Source organism: Bos mutus, chromosome 9 (genome assembly GCF_027580195.1).
Source record: "Bos mutus isolate GX-2022 chromosome 9, NWIPB_WYAK_1.1, whole genome shotgun sequence".
Taxonomy (NCBI): Eukaryota; Metazoa; Chordata; class Mammalia; order Artiodactyla; family Bovidae; genus Bos; species Bos mutus.
In genome coordinates this window covers 91120381-91144117 of record NC_091625.1, presented here as the reverse complement: position 1 = coordinate 91144117, position 23737 = coordinate 91120381, and the positions used below count along the sequence as shown (strand labels likewise).

The 23737-nt window shown below is 40.3% G+C and overlaps 1 protein-coding gene across 22 annotated transcripts in view; it reads right to left on the bottom strand.

Annotated features, from left to right (window-relative positions):
• SCAF8 (SR-related CTD associated factor 8) overlaps nucleotides 1–23737 on the bottom strand; it is a 218001-nt gene that overhangs the window by 171711 nt on the left and 22553 nt on the right. For all 22 annotated transcript variants that reach the window (XR_011465412.1, XR_011465417.1, XR_011465416.1 and 19 more), the window contains one exon: nucleotides 4968–5051. Coding sequence is in view for 3 of the 22 variants with exons in the window: in XM_070376931.1 (XP_070233032.1) it covers nucleotides 4968–5051 (84 nt within the window). In the remaining 19 variants the exon portion in view is untranslated. The remainder of the gene's footprint in view (nucleotides 1–4967; nucleotides 5052–23737) is intronic.

The following is a 23737-nucleotide window of genomic DNA, read 5'->3' as shown; positions in this document are numbered from 1 at the left end:
TTTAAATGTTTGATTAGAACTTTCCTGCTAAATTTACAGTTTAACAAAGCTTCAAAGGTCTTCAAAATTCATTATCAACAAAGCAATGAATTTTAATCATGAATTCTGAGATAAACATAACATAAACAAACATAAACATGAGCACCAGCTATGGTCAGTAAAGGTCCTTGAAGCAGGTATACGGTCAATATACCCAAAGTGTGTTACATGCAAAATACGGTGGTAGGCCACTGGTAGATATACACTCTTCCTTCCTGGAAGGAAAAGTAAAGATCTCCTGTAGTAACGTTTTATTGGCTAAATTAGGTTAGTGCTGCTAAGTTGCGTCAGTCGTATCCGACTCTGCGACCCCATAGACGGCACCCCACCAGGCTCCCAGTCCCTGGGATCCTCCAGGCAAGAATACTCGAGTGGGTTGCCACAGAAAAATCAAATAACTGAAAATAAAGAACATTAATAAATGTATGCAAGGGAGTTGCCTTCAACTTCATTATCTTCTGCTTCTCCTAGAATATTAAGCTAGCAAGTATATATAACAAAATATAGAGATGTACAATGTTCGAATGGATCAGTCAAAATGAATTCAGCAGAAGAGAAGGGAGCACATGGATTAAAAATCAGAAATGAGCTTTTATTAATTTTGAGAAAACCCTTTATGTTTAAGTTTTATAAAACAACACTATGAATAAACTTGAAAATGAAAAAATAAAAATTATAGGTTAAACAAAAACTATCTGGAATTTGTACCTAATAGCTCAGTGGCAATCGCATAATCAACATATTTCTGTTTAAAAAACTAGCCTCAATTGTGCTTTGTTTTATATGTGTGATCCCATAATTTAGGCTTTTAAGGCGCATCCACTTAGACTGAGACACAAGACCATTCAACTGCAGCATAAAATCCAACATTTATAAAGTAAAAAACATAGGAAACTCTCATTAATCATATTCACCAAATCAAAATCTACAATACAGTTTCCTTACTGCAAAGTAACAGTCTACTCAACAGAAAGTTAAGCAAAAAAAAAAAAAAACCTGCCAAAACAACTACTTAAAAGTTATCAGGCACTTTATAAATAACTAAATATTTTAAATCAATATATAAAATGTTATTTACACACTGAGTGGTTTTTATTAAATAATAATTCTTCTGGAAAACACCTTGCCAGAGCTTCTTACTTCTAGTTACTTTATGTATGACTTGTAATTCAGACTAAAACTAAATGTTAGCTTCAGTTCAGTTCAGTCGCTCAGTTGTGTTCAACTCTTTGTGACCCCATGAATCGCAGCACACCAGGACTCCCTGTCCATCACCAACTCCCAAAGCTTGCTCAGACTCATGTCCATCAAGTTGGTGATGCCATCCAACCATCTCATCCTCTGCTGTCCCCTTCTCCTCCTGCCCCCAATCTCTCCCAGCATCAGAGTCTTTTCCAATGAGTCAACTCTTCACATGAGGTGGCCAAAGTCTTGGAGTTTCAGCTTCAGCATCATTCCTTCCAAAGAACACCCAGGGCTGATCTCCTTTAGGATGGACTGGTTGGATCTCCTTGCAGTCCAAGGGACTCTTAAGAGTCTTCTCCAACACCACAGTTCAAAAGCATCAATTCTTCGGCGCTCAGCTTTCTTCACAGTCCAACTCTCACATCCATACATGACCACAGGAAAAACCATAGCCTTGACTAGACGGACCTTTGTTGGCAAAGTAATGTCTCTGCTTTTGAATATGCTGTCTAGGTTGGTCATAACTTTCCTTCCAAGGAGTAAGCATCTTTTAATTTCATGGCTGCAGTCACCATCGGCAGTGATTTTGGAGTCCAGAAAAATAAAGTCTGACACTGTTTCCACTGTTTCCCCATCTATTTCCCATGAAGTGATGGGACCAGATGCCATGATCTTCGTTCTCTGAATGTTGAGCTTTAAGCCAACCTCTTCACTCTCCTCTTTCACTTTCATCAAGAGGCTTTTTAGTTCCTCTTCACTTTCTGCCATGTTAGCTTGCTGCTACTGCTACTGCTAAGTCGATTCAGTCGTGTCTGACTCTGTGTGACCCCACAGACAGCAGCCCATTAGGTTCCTCTGTCCCTGGGATTCTCCGGGCAAGAATACTGGAGTGGGTTGCTATTTCCTTCTCCAATGCATGAAAGTAAAAAGTGAAAGTAAAGTCGCTCAGTCGTGTCCGACTGAGCGACCCCATGGACTGCAGCCTACCAGGCTCCTCCGTCCATGGGATTTTCCAGGCAAGAGTACTGGAGTTGGGTGCCATTGCCTTTTCCAATGTTAGCTTACTAAATGTTAATTCGAAGATTCTATTCACATAGGTCTTTTTCCATAACAGGTGATCAGAGGTTTTGTTGACAGCGTGCAATGGTAACAAACACCCATCAAAATAATCATCTCTTAACACTGGCAAAAAACCAATGACTTACCTTAACATGAAACACAGTATCATTTAACTGAAAAAGGCAGTTCAAATATCAATTTATATATGCATCAAATTCAGTTTAAAGTAATGCAGTACTGCAAAACCGTTGGTCTAAACTCTTCAAAAGTGTCAATGAAAAACAAAAGAAAAACAAAGCAAAAGGCTGGGTAAAGGACAAATACAGGACAGGATCTTGACTGGATCCAGAAAATGCACAAGTGCAGGGATTAGCTACTAAAGTTAGTATTGAGACAACTGATAAATCAAAGTGTAGATTATATTAGATAATAATGTTGCATCAAAGTAAAATTTCTTGCATGGGATGTGTTTTACTGATCTATGAAATCTCTTTGTTTTAGGACATTAAAATTCTAGTATTTAGGGATTATGTGCTATTCTAAATGAATTCTGAAATGAGTTCTCAAATGACTCAGTCAAAAAACCCTGACAAAGTGTGTGTGTGTGTCTGTGTGTACATGCAGAGAACTAACCAAATATACTAGCCAAGATGCTAATACCTGGCAATGCTAAGCGGCTATGTACTGCTCACTGTATTTTGCAACATGCTTTTATTTTTTCAAAATTAAAAAAACTAAGACCAGTAAATCAAAATAGTACAGTAAACCATGTTTAGACTGTAAACCATGCTTTCTCTCTTGACTAAGAGAAAAATTAAAATCTAGCTGTTTTTATTCTGACTGTTGCAAATTAATTTTCTTAGACACTTCCAACATCTGAAAAATGTAAACAATGTTAATACCTATTCCTTAAAGGTCATGAATTAAAAAGTATTCTGTCCAACAAAAGCTTTTATTAAAATGCATCAACCACTCAGAGAATGAAAACTCGGAAAAAAAAAATGCATCGACCATTTAACAGAACAAAAATGATAATATGTATGCTGCACACTCTCAGGATCACACAGAAATCAGACCACAAAGATGGAGAACAAAAAGAAAGCACAAGAAACTATTACTCATCAGAGTCCCTGAAAAATCACTTCTTTGAAGAAAATTCTCCAGGTTAAACGTGTTTATTGCTCACTGTCCTTATCTCTCTTTCATATTCTACATTTGAACTCTAATACTGTTTAGACATTGATTACAAGTATGAAAACTAAGGTTTGGCTGTTAGAATGCTGCAAAATCAACTATCTAAATTTTCTCCTAATAGAGACTGTCTATGAAGAATCATCTGTTAAATCTAACAGATAATGCTGTTATTCAAAGATAACTTATCCAGGGAATTCCCTGGCAGTTCAGTGGGTAGGACTTAGCGCTTTCACTGCTGGGAGCCGAGGGCTGGATCCCTGGTTGAGGAACCAAAATTCAAAAAGCTCCTCTGTGAGGCCAAAAACACAAACAAAAACAAAAAAATAAAGGTAACTTACTTAAATAATGGTGCCTCTGGTTATGGCTGATGTTCTTACACAGAGTAGAAAAACATATCATTGAAAATCTACAGCAGATCTACTTAATTAAAAATAAGCACTCACTCATACTCACTTTTAACAACCAGACTAGAATAGGGAGTCTTAGCTTTGGGGACAAGGACATTGTGGAGAGGTGTCTATGGCTGAGCTTCAGAAGGTCCCTAAAGCCAAGAACTTCTATTCACAATTTTGTACATATGTGCATTTCTCTAGAAACAGTCCAACCTTCTGAGGCAAAATTTTTTATATGTGTGTATTTCTCTGGACAGTCCAATCGTCTGAGATTTTCAGAAGTATCCATAAGTCACAGAGAAGGCAATGCCGACCCACTCCAGTACCCTTTTGCCTGGAAAATCCCATGGATGGAGGAGCCCGGTAGGCTGCAGTCTATGGGGTTGCTAAGAGTTGGACACGACTGAGCGACTTCACTTCCACTTTTCACTTTCATGCACTGGAGAAGGAAATGGCAACCCACTCCAGTGTTCGTGCCTGGAGAATCCCAGGGACGGGGGACCTGGTGGGCTGCCGTCTTCAGGGTCGCAGAGAGTCGGACACGACTGAAGCGACAAAGCAGTAGCAGTACCCATATGTCAACACAGGTTCAAAACTACTGTGTCAAAGTAACAGCTAAATACCTGTGGCCTCTTCCCAGAGTTTAAATGTCCTATGTACAATGTAATCCAATTATTTTCCATAAAGGTCCATTTTCAAATCTATAGTATAATCAATAGGATAAAAAAACCAACACATTAAGTTTTATTTAGAAAACTCTTCTTAACTAGTATTTCAAGATTCTATAAAGTCAGTGTGACAAATAACAGTGTTAAACACATTCTCCACAATGTGCCTGAATCCAAAATCTTACCTATGAAAAGGGAAAATGACTGCTTCAAAGTTTATGTAAGAATATTTATGAAAATATTAAATGTTTATCTCTAGTTGGGAGGGTTTGTACGTGACAGATTTTCATTTTTGTGTTTTTCCAACCTTGGAACATGTACTAACTTTGTAAAGATGAAGAAAATACATAATCTGTAAAAATTAACCTTCCTCCAAAATATTAGTGGAGTATTTCCTTTTGAAAACAGCAGAGTAAAAAGTGTTACTCACCTTTATAGCTTTGATGGCTGCCTTAGTAATTTGGGTCATTTTCGCTTTAGAAATGGGTGGCTTGTAGTCATTCAGGGAATACAACTGATGAAAAAGAACAAATTTTAAACACAGTAAAACTAATGGTCTCTATGCAATTACATGAAATTACCAAACATTTCTATTTTTACATCCTCAGTGAAATTAAAAGTGCTGCTTTTCTTTTAAAAGTCAAGTTCAGCATCATTAGCCATCAAGCAAATACAAATTAAAACCACTATGAGATTATCACTTTACACTTACTTGCTTATAATCAAAGAGACAGACAAGTGTTAGCAAGAATGTAGAGAAATTGGAACCCTGACATATCCCTAATGGAATGCAAAATGGTACAGCAGCTTTGGAAAACAGTTTGACAGTTCTTAAAAAAATTAAACATAATAATATGCAGTATGAGGCAACAATTCCACTCCCAGGTATATACCCAACAGATGTGAAAATATATGTTCCCATAAAAAGTTGTACACAGTCACTGCAGCATTATTAAAAATTCATTTAAAAATTGGAAAGTAGCTAAATGTCCATCAGATGAGGAATGAATAAGCAAAATGTGTTCTACCGAATTAATGAAATATTAACCATGAAAATGGAATGAGGTACTGATGCATGCTACAGCACAGATGAACCTTGAAAACAGGCTCAGTTTAAAAAGTCGCACTTAAAAGACCACGTTATAGAAACGCATTTATATGAAATGTCCAGAAAAAGAAATCTACTGGGGACTGTCCACAGCTGGGCCAGTTGGGGAGAAATGAGGAGTGATGATTATGAGTACAGCATTTCTTTTTCAGGTGATGAAAATATTCTAAAATGGACTGAGGTGAAGACTGCACAACCATACCAAAACCCACTGAATTACACACTTTCAATTGGTTAATTGTGTGGTATGTGAAGGATGTCTCCATATAATTGCTTTCAGAAGTCAAGAGACCTCATGTTTAGCAACAATCCCACCATTCCCCCCAAAATTTGTTTTAAAATTTCTCATATAAGCAAAGAATACTACTGCTTAGAGAGAAAACAATTGAAGACAAGGTAGGGGAATTAACCAAAAGACAACTAAGCTTAAACAAATCTGGATGAAAAGTGGGTACTAGGTAATGCTAGGAATTTAACTACAATTAACTAGAAGTCGAGAGACCAAGCTTTGGCCATCATGATCCTGAAAAACCAACCTGAACAGGGCTTCCCTGGTGGCTCAGTGGTAGAGAATCTGCCTGCCAAAGCAGGAGACACAGGTTCAGTCCCTGGTCTGGAAGATGTGACATGCCGCCGAGCAACTAAATCCGTCCGCCACAACTACTGAGCCTGCGCTCTAGAAGCCCAGGACCCACGATGACTGAGCCCACGAGCCCAAACTGCTGAAGCCCTTGTGCTCCCCAACAAGACAACAGCAATGAGCAGCCTGCACACTGCAACTAGAGCAGCCCCACTCGCCAAACAAGAGAAAAGCCCTCACCAAAAAGACCCAGCGCAGCCAAAAAAAAAAACTGGAACAGACTATGAAAGCAATTCAAAACAGCTTTAGCTGGTTAACCAACTAGGTAGTCCTCTAACGTATTTGCTCCAGCACCCCTTATAACCTATTTATCACTGAATTCTACTGAATTTTACCCAGTTTTCCCCATATTTGTCTCTTCTTCCTCCATCCACCACCATGACCCACATCCAAATTACCTTCAGCTCTCACATGGAGATAGCATGCCTATCTTTTCAAAAACTGATCTGATCAGGTGACTGATACTCACCCACCTCCTCTACCACCTTAAAAAGTTCAATGATTTTCCACTCGCTACACAAACAAAAATCTAAGTAAACAATGCCCGTGCCTGGTTTAATTTCTGTCTCATCTCCTGCCATGCGCCCTTCCCCAGCTCTTTGCCCTGGGCACAATGGCCTTTTTTCAGTTCCCTACCACAGAGCCTTCCTCTATTTGGTACAGAACCAGGGTATCCCCACTGGTTTTCCTAATGAGGAAAGCCTTCCCTACATGTGCCCAATCAGAACTGTCTCCTTTATACCCTCACTGTACTGTCATTCACCTTTGAAACATTCATCACAGTTATGTGACACTTGTATGATTATTTAACAAATATCTGATTTTTAAAAGGACTGTTCCAAAGGATGACAAAGACTGACAATCATGAGACAAATGATATAAGTTCCTTTAAAAGGAGTTTAAGCAGTAAGAGGTGAACTGTACCCCAAGAACTATGCAAGCTGAAATGAACCCTGGTAGAAATATATACATCTTTCCCTTTAAGTTCCCACAGAGGTGTCCACTTGTTGATGTAATCCTAACCAGGGTCAGAATCTCATCATATCCTTTAAGAAGCCTCCTCTGTTAAACTCACACCAAATTTTAATATGCTCATGGCCTCAATTTCTACTTGACTGTTTCATAAAATCTAACTGCATGCAAGTCAACTCGCCAGGAGCAAAATAACGTGAACACGTTCTGCAGTATCTACAGTAAACTGTGTAAAGCAAAGTTCAATTTCCCAGAAATTGTTGGCAGGTACAGACTGCAGCCCATCTGAGATCCAGACCTGCCCTCTCCTAAGTGGTAAAGAATCCACCTGCAATGTGGGAGCCCTGGGTTTAATCCCTGGGTTGGGAAGATCCCCTGGAAAAGGAAATGGCAACCCACTTCAGTATTCCTGCCTGGATAATTCCATGGACAGTCAGGAGCCTGGCAGTTTACAATCCAGGGGGTCGCAAAGAGTCAGACATGACTGAGCAACACTCTACTTCTGCTGCTACTACTCTACTAGAAAACAAGCTCTAAGAACAGAAACTCTGCCTTTTCTGCTTACATCTTTGTTTCCCTTTATCCACTCTTTATCCTCAGTGTCTGATAGAGAATAAGAATTTGTTAAGAATAAATTTAAGCGGACAAATACATATAAGACACAGGATTGTACCAGCTTTGCACAGAAACACCTGAATTTGAATTCCAACTATGTTACAAGCTGCCAAACTTCTGAACCTTAGTTTTCTCATTTACAAAATAGAAAAAATATTAATTTCACAGAAACACTGCATATAAAGCTTTAAAACACACTTAAATCACTCAACAGGGTTAGCCATTATTAAAATTATCTTTGGTAGGCATTTTCCATTTAAATGAACAATATTCAAGTGTGCATCAAACACCTATTCCCTCAGGTTCCTGAAGGGACATTCCATGCTAATTTATATTACTGGGACAACGAAGACGCCTCAAGGTCTTCCCAGAGCTGACAATTCACTTCATTTTGTATGGTAAAGCCCTAAAGTCTCAATCACCCTAAAGTTTCGATCAAGCACTAGTCCATATTCTAGCAGATCAAAAGCTTTCTTCTTTTTGGGAGGGAGGGAGGCGCTGGGGGTGGGGTGGGAAGAACCAAGTAGGGGAAATGTAATTTAGACTTACAAAACATTTCAACAGTGTCAAAAGTCAGCTCTTATCAGAGACGCTCTTTTAAAAAATGTACCTACTGCAAAAACTTAAAAGTACTACTTAGAGAAATACTAAGCAATTAGTAAGTACTTTTCAAAGGTTCACTAATACATATGCTTTCAACTAACTATCCAACAAGATTCTCTAAAATCTCACTTCTTCTTAAAATCTAACCACCAGAGAAGAGGCATAGATCATGTCATCTAATTCTTCACAGAATGCCTTTACTCAGATTTAACAACATCCCAGTATTGCCCTTTCTTTGGCTTATTGATTCACAGGAAAGATTGACTTATTGATTCACAGGAAAGATACTAAACAGCAGCCTGGCTTTTCAGTCCAATTCAGGTATTCTTTCGTTTTTCCAACTCCCTTCAGGTACACTGAAGAATCAGCAACATTTAAATTTTCTACTTTATCACTTGTAGGCACCATATGAAATGAGTATTTTTAGATCTGAAAATAACTTCAAATCAAATCCGTTTCTAATGACTTTAATCAAGGCCTGAGGAATCTTTAACCTAAACAGTTTCTTAGTTGCTGTCTGGCTACCCCACCAAAAAGCTTATTTCTAACAAAGACTTTTAAAGTTGTCCACTACTGAGTAGGCCAGGGTTCAGCACAGCACGTATTTTAGGCTTTGAAGGCTACACAGCTGCTATCACATAAGAGGCATCTTTCACTTCACTGTGTTTTGCAGACACACTGAAGGCTGTGGCAACTCTGGGTTAGTTAGTGAAGAGGACATGCTAATAAGCCTCCTGCACCAGTTAAGCTGTAAATGCAAAGGAAAAGTTCTTGAAGGACATTAAGTGCGACTCCAATGAACACACAAATGATGAGCCAGCAAAGTGGCCTTACTGCGGATACAGAGAAAGTTTTAGTCTGGAGAGAAGAGTAAACCAGCTGCCACATTCTGGAAAGCCAAAGCCAGAGCAAGTTTCTACTCTGCTCAATTCTCTGAAGGCTGAGAGGTGAGGAGGCTGCAGAAGTGTGAAGCTAGCAGAGCTGATTCATGAGATTTAAGCAAAGAAGTCATCTCGCAACATAAAAGCGCAAGTGAAGCACCAAATGCTAATGGAGAAGATGCAGCAAGTTATGCAGAGGATCTAGCTCCAATAATTAATGAAGGTACCTCCATAAACAACAGATTTTCAGTGTAAACAAAACAGCCTTAAGCTGGAAGAAGTCAGGTAGACTTTCATAGCTAACGAGAAATCAATGCCTGCCTTCAAAGTTTCAAAAGACAGGCTGACACTCTGGTAAGGGGCCAATGCAGCCAATGACTAGTAGAAGCCAATACTCATCCACCCTGTGAAAATTCTACCGCCTTGAAGGATCATGCTCAATCCTCTATGCCTGGGCTCTCTAACTGGAACAACAACACTTGGATGACAGCACATCTATGTACAATGTGGCTGACTGAAAATACTTTAAATCCATCGTTGAGATCTACTGCTCAGGAAAAAAACCCTTTTAAGATATTACTGCTCATCAACAACACATCTGATCATGCCAGAGCTCTGATGGAGATTGGTGTTCACATGACTGCTAACACAACATCCATTCTGTAGCTCATAGATCAAGGATTCATTTCAACTTTCAAGTCTTAGTAAGAAATATATTTAGTAAGGTTATAGCTGCAACAGATAGTGATTCCTCTAATGGTTCTAGGCAAAGTAAACGGAACACCTACTGGAAAGGATTCACCATTCTTGGTGCCACTGAGAACACTCATGGTTCATAGGAGGGGTCAACATAGCAATGTTAACAGGGGTCTGAAAGAAGTTGATTTCAACCCTCATGGTATTTGACTTTGAGGGGTTCAAGACTTCATGGAGGAAGCTAACTGCAGATGTGGTGGAAATGGCAAGACAGCAGGCAATTTTATTTCTTAATCTTATAAACAGTTTCGTTCACTTGTCTACCTTTGAATAAACACAACGATCTCATGTCCTGCAAAGTGTATTCAGGTGCTCCCTCATCTATGTACTGAGTAACGCTCATTACCCAAAATTCAACAAAATGTTGTACTTCATGCTTGCTATTTCAAGCAAACGCTTCACTACAAAAAGTTTAGTGCCTTTCCAATTTAAGCAATAGTAAATGAATTCTACTATGACCCTGAAAAGAATGCAACAAAAAACTTATGACATGAAAACTCCAAGAGAACCAGCAAATTAGGGTGAAGTATTGCTCATTTACAGATCAATCTTATGCTTCAAGACTGCTGATTCTAGGTCTAATAGGAATTAAGCTTAAGTGTGAACCTAAGATGTTAATCAACCCAATTTATTCTTCCCAACAGTGGTCCATTAGGCCTTGAGGATACTAGTCAGGATCCTTCAAATGCCCTTAGAAATCAGAAATCACAGAAGTTCCTGGAACTGACGCAATTTTGGTACTTTCGATCCAAGATAGCATGCTAACCACTTTTTCCTTTTCTTCCCCTTACTGGCACGGTAAAAAAGGAATAATTTCTTACAGGTGTTACGAGTAGGGGAAAAGGTTAAGCTGTCACCTACTTCCAGAAAGTGGAAACGTGATGAGGACTGGTTAACTGATGAAACAAAGGGGAAACCACAAGCCACAATATACACAAGATACAGCCAAAGAGGGAAATAACTTGCTCTGCAAAAATCCAGAGTCTCATCCATTAAAATCAAGGTACTCAGAAAGCATGAGCAGCACAATGAACTAACACCTCATCCAAAACGTCAATAAATAACGTCTAAAACTGAACATTAAAGAAACACATATAAAATTATTGGTTAGTGATATGAACATTATCAGAAGAACTGAAGTTGTTTGGAGATCCACCATAGGATGAGAAGGAAGAGATTCCAATAAAATCTCTTTTGTACTTGAAAAAAAATTACATGCATACATTATTCTGAAAAATATAACAATTATATTTTAATACAACCCTGTTCTAATTCTAAGGCCAATCCTGGCCTTCCAGAGTGTATCTGTCCCCAAAACTCATATGTTGAAGTCCCAACCCCTAGTGTGACTGTGTAGTGACCACTGAACAACCCAAGAGTTACGGATGATGACCCTCCACATGGTCAAAAATCCACACACAACTTATAGTCAGTCCTTACTACCTAAGGTCCTACATCTATGGGTTCAACCAACCACAGGTTGCGTAGTACTGTACTATTTACCACTGAAAAATTTCCACATGTAAGTGAACCCTCACAGTTCAAACCTATGTTGTTAAAGTCAACTGTACTTGGAAACAGCCTTGATGGAGGGGTGGGCTTCCCAGGCAATGCAGTGGTACAGAATCCGCCTGCCAATGCAGGAGATGCAGGGTTCGATCCCTGGGTCAGGAAGAACTCCTGGAGAAGTAAACGGCAACTCACTCCCGTACTCTTCCCTGGGAAATCCCGCAGATAGAGGAGCCTGGTGGGGTACAGTCCACAGGGTCACAGAGAGTCAGACACAGCTCAGCGAGTGAGCAAGCACACAGGCACGTGGTCTTGAGAGTGAAGTCCTCATCCAGCAGAACTATGCCCTCCTAAGAAGAGACTCCTGGGCCTCCTAGGTGGCACTGGTGGTAAAGAACCCACCTGCCGATCCAGGAGACATAAGGGACACAGGCTCAATCCCTGGGTCAGGAAGATTCCCTGGAGGAGGAAACGGCAACCCACTCCAGTATTCTTGCCTGGAGAATCCCATGGACAGAGGAGACTGACAGGCTACAGTCCATAAAGTCACACAGAGTCCGGCACAACTGAAGCGACTTAGCACATGCACACGAGAGACACCAGAGAACTAGCCCCGTTATGGCCATGTGAATACACACGTGAGAAGGCTACATGACAAGCAGGACCCGAGGGTGGCTGCTAGGAACTCAGGGACTCCTCCACCCCCACCCAGCAAATACAATGAGGCCTCGATCCATCTACAACGCTAAGAAACCATATTCCCAACAATGTGAATGAACTGGGGGAGAGGAGAGCACAAATCTTAAATGAGAGCACAACCCTGCTGACGCATTGACCTCGCCCTGCTGAGACCATAAGCAGAGGATCCAGCTAACCCGTACCTGGTTCTGATCCATGGAAACTGTGAAATAAACACATGGTGCTTTAAGCCTCGAGCTGAATTTGTGGCAATGTGTCACACAGCAACAGAAAATGAATAAAGCAGAAGAAAGCTGTGAGTGATTATCTGAAGTTTTCTAACTTGACTGTACAGACTTTTTACTTTACATAAATATTTTTGCAAAAAAAATCATTTTTATAATTCAAAGCAGAAACTATAACTTCAAAATAAAAAACTTCTCTGCCTTTTCCTAAATAACTTTAAAAAATAGAAACTCAGTATTCTGCATATAGGAATGAAAAGTTGAGTAACAGTCTAGTTTCACTGATAGTCATTTTAAAGAGCATAATATTCACCAACTTTAATACCTGAAAATCAATACACTTCATTACAAATTCTGCCTCAACAAATCAAAAATTATATATTCTCTATATCCAAAATTTCTCACTCCCTAATATATAAGGTCTCCTTTCTTTATATGGCACAATCTTCCATATTAATTTTGGTTTGGAACACAACATAAAAATGTTTGATACCAAAAAAAAAAAATGTTTGATACCAGAAGCATGTAACAAAGTGACATATAAAATCAGACACACAGGACATAACAAAATGTGACCAGAGAACACTAACATTAGACTAACAGTAGTAGATTCAACATGAAGAAAATCATATTCTGCAAGAATAATGTGAACAATATTGACTTTTTCCTAAGGTTCTGAAAGCATATCTCTGTAAAAAGGAAAACAAAACTCTCCAAAAACTTGGGTTAATTTCTACTGAAGCAGCAATATTCTTGAGCAAACAGAATGTTTTAAAGAGCAAAGGCTAAGTAAAAGACATATCACAGATTCTGTGAGGACCATCACATCAGGCTTTTAACCAAGGCAGCACTCCCAATTTTATACTGAATCCTGTGACAGTATGGAAACTTCCCTGGTGGTTCAAATGGAGAAGAGAATGGTTACCCACCCCAGTATTCCTGCCTGGATAAGTCCAAAGACAGAGAAGACTGTTGGGCTACAGTCCATGGGGTCACAAAGAGTCGGACAAGACTGAGGGACTAACATTAACACACTATGACAACTTCAGAACAAAGTTTCAAATGCATGTTAAAGGAAGAAAAAAAAAGGGGGGGGGGGCCCTTAAAATAATTGCAAACATCAAAGCACAAAACCTGAGATGTGACATCTAAAAACCAGTGAGAGAACATAAAAAATAATATTAAAAAAAAGTCTTAATAACTTTTTTTTCTGGTTATAAAAATATTTTAGAATGGAAAAACTGAAAAATGCAAAAAAAGCATGTAGATGGCAAAATATGCACATCACCCATGCTGCTAAGTCACTTCAGTTGTGTCTGACTCTGTGTGACCCCATAGACGGCAGCCCACCAGGCTCCCCCGTCCCTGGGATTCTCCAGGCACGAACACTGGAGTGGGTTGCCATTTCCTTCTCCAATGCATGAAAGTGAAAAGTGAAAGTGAAGTCGCTCAGCCGTGTCCGACTCTTAGCGACCCCGTGGACTGCTGCCCACCAGGCTCCCCCGTCCATGGGATTTTCCAGGCAAGAGTACTGGAGTGGGGTGCCATTGCCTTCTCTGAAATCACCCATAATCCAACAATTCATCACTCATTCCAAAGATACTCAATTAATGCCAGGCACTATGGGTCCAATAGAGCAAGTATATAGTCCCTTCTCACGAACTGATGGGCGGCTTCTGGAGATGGACAACGTTCCAATGAACAAACAGACACACCTTGGACAGTATAGTTGAGTAAACAATGAAGGTAACAACGTGACATGGGGAAGAGTATTGTACATCTTTCTCAGAATGTCAAAACCAGAATCCCTTTAAATTATAAGATATTATAAAAAGGAAACGCCTATTTTAAAATTTTTAAATCTGAATTATGCAAAAATCTGTCCAATAAGATCAAATCTATATACCAAGCTTTTGGAGGGAGAAGGAGAAATTCTCTAGTTTAAAAAATGGCGGGGGGGGGGGGCCCAGAATTTGGTCATATATATATAAAGGTGCCAACAAGAGTACTGTAACGAACACAAATGTTTATATCCTTCATAATAATTATCTTTAACTATGAGCTACAAGCAGTTTCACATAAATAATTAGCTTATTATTAAGCTGCTGCTGCTGCTAGTCGTGTCCGACTCTGTGCAACCCCACAGATGGCAGCCCACCAGGCTCTGCCGTCCCCGGGATTCTCCAGGCAAGAACACTGGAGTGGGCTGCCATTTCCTTCTCCAATGCATGAAAGCAGAATACCTCATTTCTCAAGCATGACAGACATCTAAGGTTAATATTACAGTTCTGAATACTGTCAAAAAGGAACACTTAACACTGCATTAGTAACGAAGAAAAACTATCAACTCTCCCCCAAAAGGTTATCCTTTAGAAAACTAAATACAGGCCACAAGAACTTATCTGCATGGTCCTTTCATTCAACATTCAAATTTATACAACCTTTCCAAGTGCCTGGAATAAATGGGGTTAAAAAACACTCTTAAAAAAAAGAGAAGGAGAAATAACCTATGACATCCCTTTCATGTGGAATCTAAAAAGAAATGATACAAATGAACTTACCAACAGAAAAAGACTCATAGACTTAGAGAAGGAACTTAGGGTTTGCAGTGGGGGGTGTGTGGGGAAGGGATGGTTAGGGAGTTTATAATAGACATGTTATTTAGTTGCTAAGTTGCGTCTGACTCTTTTGCGACCCCAAGAACTGTAGGCTCCTCCAGGCTCCTCTCTGTCCATGGGATTCCCAGGCAAGAATACTAGAGTGGGTTGCCATTTCCTCCTCCAGGGAATCTTCCTGATCCAGGGATCGAACTCAGGTCTCCTGCATTGACAGGTGGATTCTTTACCACTGAGCTACCAGGGAAGCCCAATGAATATATATATACACTGCTATGTTTAAAATGGATAACCAACAAGGACCTACCATATAGTACACGGAACTCTGCTCAATGTTCTGTGGCAGCCTGGATGGGAGGGGAGTTGGGGGAGCATGGGTACATGCATATGCATGGCTGAGTCCCTCCACTGTTCACCTGAAACTACCACAATACTGTCAATCGGCTATACTCCAGTACAAAATAAAAAGTTTAAGTTAAAAAAGTACACAGGAGTTAGTCAAAACGGAGTAAGCAACTGTGGTGTCTCTCCCCTACTGTCACAAGTAAACCCTACAGACTAATATAAAAAAGTAACTAGCTACACGAGAACTCTGAAAAGGGGACACCGGACCGACTGGAGTTAAACTTGAATAATGACTAGTTACAGCGGGGGAGGGAGCTGCGTGTGGATGTTGAAGTAAATTTCACGGTCTTCTGTGTTCCTCTGTTGTCTCTGGCTTTGATCCCAGAGCTGGCGTTATCAAATGGTGCAGACAATACTACAATCAAAAAGTGAAGTCGCTCAGTTGTGTCCAACTCTTTGCAACCCCATGGACTGTAGCCTACCAAGCTCCTCCATCCATGGGATGTTCCAGGCAAAAGTACTGGAGTGGGTTGCCACTGCCTTCTCCACAGGATCTTCCTGACCCAGGGATCGAACCCAGGTCTCCCGCATTGCGGGCAGACGCTTTACCCTCTGAGCCACCAGGGAAGCCCATACTACAATCAAAAGCACTGAAGGGAAATCCCCTTCAGCCACCCAAAAGACTAGGTAAAAGGAATCTTCCCTGCTACTGGGGGGAGGCTGGGGTGAGGGAAGAAAAACTCCTGCTCCCCCTGATCTTCCCAGGCCCTGCTAAGTGTTAAAGGTGAGCCACTGGTGCCACTTCAGCACCAAAAACCCAAGAGAAAAGCCATCTCCAGACAGGAAAAAAGGCCCATACTATCCAAAAAACACCATTTTCTTTTTCTTGTCACTTCTCTCTGAAGGCTAACTTTCTGGCCAGAGAACAGGGAAAAGGATGCACTGGGATCTGGAGAGAGAAGGGGAATCCCAGAGAGAACTAGAGAAGGGGCGCCCCTGAATCTGTGCACCAACTGAAGTCCTGGACTCATCCGAAATGCGCCTGCGTGAAACAGACCCAAAGAAGCCGTGAAAAGGCTTTGAGAATTAATACCTATGTAAACCACTACCCAGAACCTAGACAACTGAGTGGCACAAATGCTGAGCACATCCAAACAGCGTAAGAAATGCTTTGAAAACTGAACTGACATTCGATCATTGAAAAAGCAAGAGAGTTCCAGAAAAACATCTATTTCTGCTTTATTGGCCATGTCAAAGCCTTTGACTGTGTGGATCACAATAAACTGTGGAAAATTCTGAAAGAGATGGGAATACCAGACCACCTGACCTGCCTCTTGAGAAACCTGTACGCAAGTCAGGAAGCAACAGTTAAAACTGGACATGGAACAACAGACTGGTTCCAAATAGGGAAAGGAGTACGTCAAGGCTGTATATTGTTACTCTACTTATTTAACTTATATGCAGAGTACATCATGAGAAACACTGGACTGGAAGAAGCACAAGCTGGAATCAAGATTGCTGGGAGAAATATCAATCACCTCAGATATGCAGATGACACCACCCTTATGGCAGAAAGTGAAGAGGAACTAAAAAGCCTCTTGATGAAAGTGAAAATGGAGAGTGAAAAAGTTGGCTTAAAGCTCAACATTCAGAAAACGAAGATCATGGCATCCGGTCCCATCACTTCATGGCAAATAGATGGGGTAAACAGTGGCTGACTTTATTTTGGGGGGGCTCCAAAATCACTGCAGATGGAGACTGCAGCCATGAAATTAAAAGCCGCTTACTCCTTGGAAGGAAAGTTATGACCTACCTAGATAGCATATTGAAAAGCAGAGATATTACTTTGCCAAAAAGGTCCATCTAGTCAAGGCTATGGTTTTTCCACTGGTCATGTATGGATGTGAGAGCTGGACTATAAAGAAAGCTGATCGAAGAAGAATTGATGCTTTTGAACTGTGGTGTTGGAGAAGACTCTTGAGAGTCCCTTGGACTGCAAGGAGATCCAACCAGTCAATCCAAGGAAATGAGTCCTGAATGTTCATTGGAAGGCCTGAGGTTGAAGCTGAAACTCCAATACTTTGTCCACCTGATGCGAAGAGCTGACTCATCTGAAAAGACCCTGATGCTGGGAAAGATTGAAGGCAAGAGGAGAAGGGGACGACAGGACGAGATGGTTGGATGGCATCACTGACTCAATCGACATGAGTCTGAGTAAACTCTGAGAGTTGGTGATGGACAGTGAAGCCTGGTGTGCTGCAGTCCATGGGGTCGCAAAGAGTTGGGACATGACTGAGGGACTGAACTGAACTGAAAAAGGCAAGACAGAACTTGCATCCTGAATCAAACCAACCTAAATGTCTGCTAAACAAAAATCAACATTTTTCAGAGAATAAAGTAACACAATACTGAAAATATCCAGTATATGAGCCAAATGTATTTGACACAGCAAAACAGACACACACACTCTGTCTCGCTCTCTCGCTCTCACTCACTCACCCACTCTCCCAGAAAATCTGTCCACACTGATCAAGGGAAAAAAAATAACCAACAGATGCTAACAACAAGATAATGCTTCTGTTGCAATTATCACTAAGAACTTTGAAGAAGTTATAATCATTACAAATAAGGTAAAGGAGAAAACTCTTCCAATAAATGCTATGTTTTCAGCAAAGAATGAGAAACTACAAAAAAGAACCAAATGAAAATGTCAGAAGTGAAAAATACAATATCTTGAGGGAAATGATAGTATACCATTGTATCCAAGAGCTGTAAATTTTACTAAGCACTCTTGCCTGGAAAATCCCATGGATGGAGGAGCCTGGTAGGCTACAGTCCATGGGGTCGCAAAGAGTGGGACACAACTCAGCAACTTCACTTTCACTTTATATAATTGCAACTTCATAAATAAAAGAAGTGCAAAAACAAGACCAGGAAAAATGTTCAGAAAAATTTCTAAAAACTGAATATGATTTATTCGACATAGACAATTTTTTAGTCTTATCACACATTTCTTTTTCCATTTCACACCATTCCTTCCACCATAGAATATATCTTTTCTTCATCTTTTACTTTCCTTCAAGTTATAATTTAACCTACTAAATAAAAAGGTTCTCAAGGTAATTCTAGTCCAATTCAAACAAAACAGAACAAAATGGAAAATAATAAAGCACAATGACTAATCCCTGATGAGATTTTTTTCCCTGTTATATATTTACATATGTAACTACTGGCTCATGATACAAACTATATTTCTTACAATGGGCTGCAGCAAAAAAAATAATTTTGAGAAGCACTGCTCTAGCTCACACTTGTAGGTAGAAAGTAATACTAAAATTAATTATACAGAAAATAAAACATGATTAACTTCTCTCTGGATAATTCAGCTTGCCAAAAGATAGGCTTAAAGGGCAATCTTTGTTTTCTTTTTTTAAAAGATTAGCAAAGATCTAAAGATGCAGAAGACACAAGTATAAAATTCAGAGTTGTTTTTCTTAGTTGTAATCAGAAGAATGGGAATGGGAGAAATTTTCGTATCTAAAATCATACCCTAAAAAATAAATAATAAAACCATACCCCGCCAACAGTGCTATGTATGTATTTATATATGTGTGCAGACAAAATAGACACAGATCCTTCTCCTCCTGTAAGTGTTATACACCCTGCTCACTCTCTTCATGGCAACTTAATCACAATGTAAAATTGTTTTGCCCATAATCTGTTTCCTGTTTGGTCCATTTCCCAATATCTCCATTCATCCATCCACTTCAGAAAACAATGACATTACATACTACAAATTCTCAATAAACAGTTACCAATATCAGTCTTTTTTTATATCCTCTGCAATGTCTAAAGTAGTTCCTTGCACACATCAGTCAAATAGAAACTGATTTAAATGATAAATTAGCTTACTAGGTTCTAAAGATAATCATGTAAACAAATTCCAGCTAGAAAAAGAAATGTATCCAGCTTCTTCATATCTAAATGCACCTGAATGCAACAGATCTATTTTGCTCAAAGGAGCAGAATGCCAAGGCCAGACTGATGGTGTACATTTCTTAACTCGCCATTCCCCCAAACTTTACTTTTAATAATCTTTGCAACCCTGTATCTACAACCCTATGCCAGTATCCATGGAAATAAAGAATTATTTCAAAGAAGCAGAATGTCTCTGAAACAATCTCCAACGTAATTTATGACTGATGTATCATAATCACCCTTGTATACTTATTTTCAAATTTACTTTGAGAGTTAATCATAAGCACTCACAAAATAACCTTTCTCAGATCACTAAGTTTTTTCCAGGTAAAACCAACTAAAACAAAGAACTGAGAAATATGAAGCCAAACTGAACCAATTAACAGGTCAAAGCTAATCAGTGACTTAAATCAATATCCACTGATAAGCCACTGTAGATATGCACAATACATTAAGCTCTTGAGGGGATAAAAGGTAACATGAAGACCTTCACCCCAACTATCTAACAATCTACTACAGTGGAAAGGGAGGGTAATAGACACACAATTGCTGTAGTATTATACAACACCATCCTTATGGCAGAAAGCAAAGAGGAATTAAAGAGCCTCTTGAAGGTGAAAGAGAAGAGTGAAAAAGCTGGCTTAAAACTCAACATTTAAAAAACTAAGATTATAGCATCCAGTCCCATCACTTCTTGGCAAACAGATGAGGAAACAATGGAAACAGTAAGACTTTATTTTCTTGGGCTTCAAAATAATTGTAGATGGTGACTGCAGCCATGAAATTAAAACACGCTTCATCCTTGGAAGAAAAGTTATGACAAACCTAGATAGCATATTAAAAAGTAGAGACATTACTTCACCTACAAATGTCCGTCTAGTCAAAGCTATGGTTTTTCCAGTATTCATGTATGGATGTGAGAGCTGGACAATAAAAAAGGCTGCATACTGCACTGAAGAACTGGTGCTTTAGAACTGTGGTGGCTGGAGAAGACTGTTGAAGAGTCCCTTGGACAGCTGGACAGCAGGGAGATCAAACCAGTCAATCCTAAAGGAAATCAGTCCTGAATATTCATTGGAAGGAGTGATGCTGAGACTGAAACTCCAATACTCTGGTAACCTTGTGCCAAGAGCTGACTCAATGGAAAAGACCTGATGCTGGGAAAGATAGAGGGCAGGAGGAGAAGGGGGCGACAGAGGATGAGATGGTTGGATGGATCATCAACTCAATGGACATGAGTTTGAGCAGACTCCAGGAGATAGTGAAAAGACAGGGAAGCCTGGTGTGCTGCAGTTCATGGGGCCACAAAGAGTCAGACACGACTGAGTGACTGAACAACAACAATAGATTCTCGATATTCTGAGATTTACCATTGTCAGCTCTGATAGTTCACTAATGATTTCAAAGGTCTCTGAAATGTGGTGGTGATGTTCAGCTGCTCAGTCGTGTCTGACTCACAGGTAATTTTTGGAGACACTAATTTGAAATGCATATATTAAAAAGTTGTGTAAGGTCAACAATTAGTGCCTGAGCACCTTTATTTTTTCCCCCCTCATGTTCCCACATGCATTTTAAAAAAGAGTAACTTACTGAAATAGTATTCAGAAACTGGGGGATCCATGAGAACCTTAAGACTTTGCCTCATGAAAATAAGAACACAGGGAATATATTTCAGTGCCAAAATAAAAAATGCTACTGGGAAGGGCATTCAGACAAATGAAATGTAGTCAGAAATAACGAAAGGTTTAATAAAGAAAATGGAACTGATTGTACAGAGTGAAGTAAGCCAGAAAGAAAAACACCAATACAGTATACTAACGAATATATGTGGAATTTAGAAAGATGGTAACAATAACCCTGTGTACGAGACAGCAAAAGAGACACTGATGTATAGATAAGTCTTATGGACTCTGTGGGAGAGGGAGAGGGTGGGGAGATTTGGGAGAATGGCATTGAAACACGTATAATATCATGTATGAGACAAGTCGCCAGTCCAGGTTCGATGCATGATAATGGATGCTTGGGGCTGGTGCACTGGGACGACCCAGAGGGAGGGTATGGGGAGGGAGGAGGGAGGAGGGTTCAGGATGGGGAACACAGGTATATCTGTGGCGGATTCATTTCGATGTTTGGCAAAACTAATACAATATTGTAAAGTTTAAAAATAAAATAAAAAAAAAAAAAAAAAGAAAATGGAAGTGAAATGGACTGGAAAAGAGAGCATGCCTGTGACAGCTATGATTCTGCTTCTAAACGGTTTACATGTACAGCATATTCATCAACAAACCTCTCCTGACAAGCAGTAATGTTCACAAAGGACTGAAGAAGTGGCTATTTTCTAATGGGAATGCATTAAAATCTAAACAGACTGCGTGCTTTCCTACTGGAGGATCACTAAGTGCCAAAAATAAGACACAAGGATGGGAATATATACTGTATAGCTTTGGATATGGTAAATCTTCCCATTTCACAGTATTTGCAAATATGCATTGCATATGATAAGTATGCTGCTGCTGCTAAGTCGCTTCAGTCGTGTCCGACTCTGTGCAACCCCACAGACGGCAGCCTACCAGGCTCCCCCGTCCCTGGGATTCTCCAGGCAAGAACACTGGAGTGGGTTGCCATTTCCTTCTCCAATGCATGAAAGTGTAAAGTGAAAGTAAAGTCGCTCAGTCGTGTCTGACTCTCAGCAACCCCATGGACTGCAGCCTACCAGGCTCCTCCGTCCATGGGATTTTCCAGGCAAGAGTACTGGAGTGGGGTGCCATTGCCTTCTCCAATATGATAAGTACATTTACATGTAAATAACTTATTTATAAGGGTCTTATAAAAAGCCTTTGTCAGCTACAAATTGGCACTTACCAATTACACTGCCAACAGCTGAGCAAGGGTACTTGCCATCTGCCTCTGCAGAGACTGAACCCTGTACTGCTGCAGCTGCTGACCCTCAACATCCCCTGAGGGAATTCAGGGGAGTGACGCACTGTGTCTTTTGTTTCTAGGAGCATTATAATCTCAATCCTTTCGGCCCCTCATACCTAGAAAAGCACTAAACCCCTTCATGGTAACATCTGATGCTCTGGAACTAGCAGAAAACCTTTTGTAAAATGAGTGCTTAACGGTACTGAACTCAACCTTCACCAAAACCTCATGTATTGATGGTCCTCCCACTGCCTCTTTGGAGCAGTCTCTCAGAGCTATCTGATGTGCTGCCTCCCTGGCTGCAATCAATCATTTTGCCCCAGATAAACTTAACTCACAACTCTCAAACTGTGCTCTTTTCAGTGGACACCTTGAATCCACAGTTAAAAATCTGTACAAGTTCTGGTTCAAGATGGTGGAGTAGAAGGATGTGCGCTCATCTCCTCTGAGAGCACCAAAATTCCAATTAGCTGTTGAACGACCATCAACAGGACGACATGGGAAACCATCAAAGACACCCCAGGTCCAAAGACAAAGAAGAAACAGCAGTGAGTTGGTAGAAGGAGCACAATCACGATAAAATCAAATCCCATAACCACCGGGTGGGTGACCCACAAACTGGAGAACAATAATACAAAAGTTCTGGCACTGTTCTGAAGGTTCTGAATCCCAGTCTTCCAGGCCTGGGGATTCAAAAAAGGGACTGGGAATCCCCAGGGAATCTGACCTTGAAGGTCAGTGGGATTTGATTATAGGACTTTCAGAGGACTGGAGGAAAGAGACTCCAGTCTTGATGGCCACAAACAAAATTTTGCACGCACCAAGACCCAGAGGAAAGGAGCAGTGTACCCAGAGGAGACCGAACCAAAACTACCTGCTGCGTTGGAGGGCCTCCTGTTGGAGGCAAGGGTCAGTAGGGGCTGCCACAGGGATGAGGCCAGAAAGGTTCCCCTTGGCGTAAATCCTCTTGGAGTTCCTAACCCTACCACAGTCTGGGTCATCTTGGGCCAAACAACTACCAGGGAGGGAGAACAACCCAACCCATCAGCAGATAACTGGAGTGAAGTTTTACTGAGCAAGGCCCTGCCCACTAGAGCAAAAAATAGTTTTTCCCATTGCCAGTCCCTCCCGTCAACAAGCTTACACAAGCTTCTTAGCCTCATCCATCAGAAGGCAGACAGAAGAATCTGCACAGCCTCACAGAGGCTGAAGCAAAAACCATATTACGGAAAGTTAATCATGATGAAAAAGCAGAAAGTTATGTTCCAGATGAAGGGACAAGATAAAACCCCAGAAAAACAATCAAATGAAATGGAGGCAGGCAAACTTCCAG